The 6,390-nt window shown below is 47.1% G+C and overlaps 1 protein-coding gene across 1 annotated transcript; it reads left to right on the top strand.

Annotated features, from left to right (window-relative positions):
- Nucleotides 1–1,653: 1,653 nt before the first annotated feature.
- On the top strand, nt 1,654–3,794 carry CCR75_003024 (uncharacterized protein; the record flags this gene model as incomplete). The annotated part of the gene is made up of 6 exons (XM_067961121.1): nt 1,654–2,124; nt 2,195–2,268; nt 2,326–2,534; nt 2,600–2,721; nt 2,793–3,193; nt 3,268–3,794. 5 exons carry the CDS (start codon nt 1,654–1,656, stop codon nt 2,904–2,906), a joined length of 990 nt encoding a protein of 329 aa, XP_067823135.1. The 3' UTR covers nt 2,907–3,193; nt 3,268–3,794.
- Between the last annotated feature and the right edge of the window lie 2,596 nt (nt 3,795–6,390).

Consider the following 6,390-nt stretch of genomic DNA (forward strand, 5'->3'; position numbering starts at 1 on the left):
GACAATCGTGTGCGCCGCAGTTCCATCGAACTTGGGCGGGTCCATCCGAATGGGCATCAGCTGATGCGGCCGGGCAGAGAGTCCTGTTGAGAGCTTCGCTCCGAGCCTGCTCATGCCTCCGCTCATCCTGAGTCTGAGTGACGGACTCTGCCGCAGCATGGTCCTGTGCCTCGGACGCGGCCCTCCGCTGTCCGAGCACGAATGCCTCAAACTGCTCCAACTGAGCAACATGTTGCTCAGGAGGACTACCCAGGAGCCTGGCCAGGGCTTGTTCACCAAGTCCCTGCGCCATTAGCCCTGCCACCTCCCGATGATGTTCGGAGAGGTGGGGAAAATGAGCCCAATCAATGTTGAGGCTCATCCTCACGTACACACGCAGAGATGCGGGTCGTGGGAAGCAGGTGCAAACCGCTTCCTCGCTGTGCTAGGGTGTGTGCTTAAGTAGAGCGTGGCCGCATAACGACGTGCCCGCCTACACCCTAGCACAGCGAAAAAGCGGTTAAACCTGCTTCTCTTGCGTGCAGTGAGGTAGTTGTGGTAGGCGCGTTAGCGACCTCACCCAACACACCAAGTACTGTGATTAAGAGTCGTCACGGGAGCGGTAATTCGGCTCCTCGTGCGCACTTATCCAGTAGGAAGTAGTTTTCAGACTGATTTATATTTAATAGAATTAAATATAATTACCTATTTTTACCAATCAAAATGTCATCTCTACAGATAACACTTACTATGTATTGCGAGCGTACCTTTCTAGGAACCTCAAGTAACGGATGACGCTAGCTGTCATCATGGATGACGTTAGGCGTCAACTCTCATAATGTGAATGCAGCCATGTGCATCACGTACTCAAGGGTTGGTCACAAATGTGCACCACACCCGAGTGATGGGTCTTACTACTATAATTTAGTAATTGACCATCCCCTTAAGTACACCAAGTGTACTTATCGGGGACTGTGTTTCATAAGGGCAACTTTAGCCCGTTACAGCAAGTTTAATTCCGAGTAATTTGTAAATGTTTTTAGATCAATCATTTTCCTACGAACCCAAAATCCTGACAATGTCGCCAATAAATTTCAATTCCCACATCATCTTGATGCTGCAATTCAGGCAACTTTTTTTGCACGACTCCCATTCATAAAACGACTGCTGTCATCTAAGGGCAAATTTTAGACGCCAATACAAATGCAGCTTTTTTAGTGAGTTGTCATTGTTACCTGTTGTGATTATCTACAACTGTCACACAGAAAGTGCCAGCTTGGCAGAAGCAAACGTCAAGAAATATACACTCGATGAAAGCACAAGCAACACGATATTATTGAGTCGCCATGCTACATTCGTTAGCTTGAATTAAAAGCTCGCAGGCATTCAGATGCTGGTCACACACGAGTTATACCAACGAGCGTCTGTCCTTGCTATAAATTATGCAGGCCAAGCCATTTTGGTAACCTTTCAGCGCAGGGCAGAGGAAGCGCACACTCGCTTGCCTTATTGCTTAGCGCCGTAAGCCCTAAAGTCGCTCCAATAAGAGTTGTGAGCGCGGATGCTGTTGCAGGATTTGTACTTGAAAATCTCGTCACTACGTTACCTCGAAATTAAGACCAATAACTGGTTAAAAAAGGGCAGAGGGGTCATATTTATATCAGCATTGACGAAATGCTTCCTGTGAACAAGAGCACGTTGCGCCGTGGCTTGGCGCCGTACCGTCGACAGCGACTCCACGCTGCTGTGGCCAGTGGAGCAGCGCTGATTCTGCTATTTTTTTTGCTAATGCTACTATCTTGGGAAAAACCGCGCTCTGTCACCGTCAGACCAATTGATGTCGTTGTATCGCAGTCTGAGGAAGCTCCAGTGCCTGCTGCAGAGGATGGAGGTGGCATGATGGATGACGAGTCACAAGTTGATGGAGGAATCGAGTTAGAAAAGAAATTGAAAGATCAGAAGAGTGCCACGCACGCACCATTTGTGCTGCGATTGTTGTTGCCGCTAATCGCTGGCTACTGCTTCGGGTTCTTAGGATCAATGCCCATCGCAGGCCCCACATCTGCGATGGTGCTTAGGCTTGGTATACAAGGTAAATATAATGCCGGGCTGACTGTTGCCGTTGGAGGAGCTATCTCAGAAGCGGTAAAAGAATGACGCGAGGAATTTACAATTGTTTTGCTGTCGATGACTGAATTGTTTATTTTCCTGCTAGACGTACGCAGGTATTGCATTCTGGGGTTTTGGAAGTTTTCTTGCTGGCGCCAAATTTTTGCTGCCAGTTTCCAAGTACGTGTTAGAAATGCAAAGAGTGGTAATCAATTAATTCTCTGACGAATGTGGCAGAGTGTTGGGAGCGATCATGTTCACGCTTATTGGGTTGATTTTTCTAAAGGCAGACATGAAGCTATCGCTTGATCCTGACGCCGAAGCATCTCATGAGAAGGGTTCTCGACGACCACAAGGCGTAATTCTCAAGAACATCCTTGTGGGACTAACTATGTCTGGGATTAATCCGGCTTTGCTTGCATCTTACACTGGCGCTATTGCCTCAGGTAATGTGTTTAAAATGTATTTTTTTTTAAATATGCTTAAATAATTTGTGAATGTTAAAATGTAGTGTATGGCACCGGCATGCTGGAATTCACGCTATTCTTGGCCGTTGTATTTGCAGTCGGAGTTTGTTGCGGAGTTTCAACTTGGTTTTATTTGCTGCTGTTTATTTTGAAGAAATATAAAGAGGTACTTACTTTTACCAATGCTGATGAGCTTTGCATAGAAACATAAGCTTACCCTTTTTTATCATTGAATAGCGCCTAAAAAATCACACCATCGACCTGATTATGCGTGGCCTCGGTTGCTTTCTGCTGACATTGGGTCTTCTCTGTGCAAAGTCATCGCTCGACTACTTCTTGATGGCATCATAGACCAAGTAGGTGAGCGCTTCTTAACATAAACAAACACTTAAAAACTATTAATCGAATAATTGAGTCTTTCTCAAAAGCAGCAATGCCCACTTTTGCATACATCCAGCTAAGTCCGATATAATTGTATCGAGATGCTTCGTGAACGAAACACCTTTGTGCTAAAGGCCATTTGTGGCAACGAGGAGCGTCGTCATGCAATAACGCTTCATGTAAATTTAAGAAAGCAAGATTTGGCTCATTTTAATGGTACGCACGACGATACAACTTCTCAAGATAAACTTGTGCAGGTAGGAGAGCTGTATCATCGTGCCTTGGAATCACTGTCTTAAATGTTAATGCATATTGTTGCTCTTGCGGCCAGCGGCTTTTGGATATGCTAGATGGCGACGAATCCTTTCAGACACTGATACACGAGATGAACGATTTGCGCCAGCTGGAGCAGCTTGTCAGGGCGAAGGCTAAGGAGCGCGTGCACACGCTTCAGTGTCCAGATGTGACAGTTCAGTGGCAAGTAGCCGACGAACCAGGTCTTTCTAGCGTCCTGCTGCGAGCACCAAATGATGACAGCAGAACTAGTGACAGCAGTGTCAAGAGCAATACCAAATTAGCGGGGAAATATCGCCCACTTCCCGTACGAAAGCTTGTAGTGTCTGTGTGGATATATCCACCGCACGTCGAGATTCCTCTAACAGAGGATCGGATCCCAACAGCCAGCGACGTGACATATCCGAACTTTTTCGTCGCGAACGTCAATAATGTCGAAGAATCCGATGAATTGTCATAGGTTAGCTACGCTAATTTCATACCAACAATATCCTAAATACTAAGTTGAGAAGGGATAATGTAAAGGCCGTTCTGTGCACGATTGCAAGAATTTCATGAATTGACAAGTTTTTACTTCGATGTAAACATCTTACTTTAGAGTCTTTATGTGATTACTTTTGTAATTTGAAGCAAGTACTTTAAGTTCAAAAAATTAAAGTCATCCTAGGCTGAAGCTTGCCAAACCCTTACGCACTGCCAGCCAGACAGCCAGACATTACTTCATTTTTAAATACAAACTCAAGTTTAGACGGAAAAACTGCTTGTTCGCTATGCGAAGGAATGTTCGGCGTAGGTGGAGCATCGTACAGTATAATGTGGTGTTCCGTTACATAAGTATTATTACCTACAAGGAAATAATTAAAAATTATTTCCTATGAAGGGAAATAAATCAAGAAGTACAAACTTATTAGGGAGTCTATAACAGGGCTGTACGGCTTCTGTAGCGGAGCTACCTCGCTCCTAAAGTCAGAGGAAAACTTCCAGACTCAGAGAGTCACTTAGTTTTATAGAATCAATGGGTTTAACAACTTAGGGAGTCGTACAAGCTATTAAAGCTGAAGGAATCCTAGTTTAAGGGATTCAGGGGTTCGTAGCCCCTTTTGATTTAAAAGCGTTAAGCGTCTTTCTAAGGCTTGCGCATTGATCTGTAAGAGATAGAAGCCTTTCTAAGGCATATCCTCTTGGGCGCTAGTTGCCACTTAGTTGACTGCACTTTATTTAATTATTTAAATCTAAAAACCTTGCACGAGCTAATTTAAAATAGATTTTGGCCGCCAGATTTATATCTGGCGGCGGCCACATTTTTACCCATGATAAATGGGATTTAAGCTACAAACTATTTTAAAATTAGATAAAATGGTGTTTTACCCAAAAAGTAAATGTACCACAACAACGGTTCTCCAACCGATGTGTGCCCCATTACACCCTCCCCATCAGACTGTTTGTAACGGGCTGAAGTTGCCCTTATGTTACACAGTCCCGTTAAGTACACTTGGTGTACTTTACTAAATTAAAGTAATTAGACCCAGGACTCGGGTGTGGTTCACATTTGTGACCAACCCTTGTGTACGTGATGCACATGGCTGCATTCACATTAAGAGAGTTAACGCCTAGCGTCATCCATGATGACAGCTAGCGTCATCCGTTACGCGAGGTTTCTAGAAAGATACGCTCGCAATACATAGTAAGTGTTATCTGTAGAGATGACATTTTGATTGGTAAAAATAGGTAATTATATTTAAAACGATTAAATATAAATCAGTGTGGAAACTACTTCATACTTGATAAGTGCGCACGAGGAGCCGAATTACCGCTCCCGTGACGACTCTTTATCACAGCACTTAGTGTGTTGGATGAGGTCGCTACCGCGCCCACCACAACTGCCTCACTGCACGCAAGAGAAGCAGGTTTAACCGCTTCCTCGCTGTGCTAGGGTGTGTGCCTAAGTAGAGCGTGGCCGCATTACGACGTGCCCGCCTACACTGGGTAGCACTTGAAATCCTTCCCACAACCCGCATCTCTGCGTGTGTACGTGAGGATGAGCCTCAATAATGATTGGGCTCATTTTCCCACCTCTCCGAACATCATCGGGAGGTGGCAGGGCTTATGGTGCAGGGACTTGGTGACAAGCCCTGGCCAGGCTCCTGGGTTGTCCTCCTGAGCAACATTTTGCTCAGTTGGAGCAGTTTGAGGCATTCGTGCTCGGACAGCGGGGGGCCGCGTCCGAGGCACAGGACCATGCTGCGGCAGAGTCCGTCACTCAGACTCAGGATGAGCGGAGGCATGAGCAGGCTCGGAGCGAAGCTCTCAACAGGACTCTCTGCCCGGCCGCATCAGCTGATGCCCATTCGGATGGACCCGCCCAAGTTCGATGGAACTGCGGCGCACACGATTGTCTACTGGCTTTTAGCCGTGGAGCAATGCGGTGTCGTGCAGCTCATCGAGGACGACAACCGGATGGTGTCGTACGCCATGTCGCATCTGCGCGTAAGGCCTCAGAGTGGGCTTACTCGGCGCTTATGGCGGACAGAAAGGCGTTCCCTACATGGGCGATCTTTAAGGATAAGATTCGCGCCATGTACCAGCCGCCAAACAACGAAGTGTTGCTTCAGGCGCGCTTCTTTGGAGCGCGACAGCCGAAGCGATCTCTGCAAGAGTAGGTGCAAGAGATGCGCTCGCTGTCGGCGTCCATACCCGTAGGTCCGATTCCGGAGCACATTAAGGTGCCCTCGTATGAACGGACTACGGCATGGCCTATCGCGACAGGCCCTTTTTAGAAAGGTGCCGTCGACGATGAAAGAGGCAATCCAAATTGCCTTAAATGAGGAATAATCCTGCAACAGTGTCTCAGCGACAGCTTGGTATAAGCCGTCGGCCCAGAGAACAGATGCCACTCCCATGGAGTTGGGCAATGCAGACGTTGTCTGTTATAAATGCGGCAAGCGCGGCCATATGATGGCTCGCTGCTATGCCAGGGTCCCTGCTGGGGCAAAGATGCCCAGCAAGAGGACTCCCTTCCCAAAGGGCGATGGCAAGAACCAGCGTGCGAGACGCATGAGTTCTGCATCGACCACTGAGGGGTCGGGAAATGCAGGAGCGCAGTAGGGGCGGGATGCCCTACTGACGCGGACTCTGAAGCTACCCCTAAGTTCAGAGTTGT

Source organism: Bremia lactucae, assembly GCF_004359215.1.
Source record: "Bremia lactucae strain SF5 chromosome Unknown BlacSF5_NotPlaced_17_SHOA01000003.1_2250557bp, whole genome shotgun sequence".
Lineage (NCBI taxonomy): Eukaryota > Oomycota > Peronosporomycetes > Peronosporales > Peronosporaceae > Bremia > Bremia lactucae.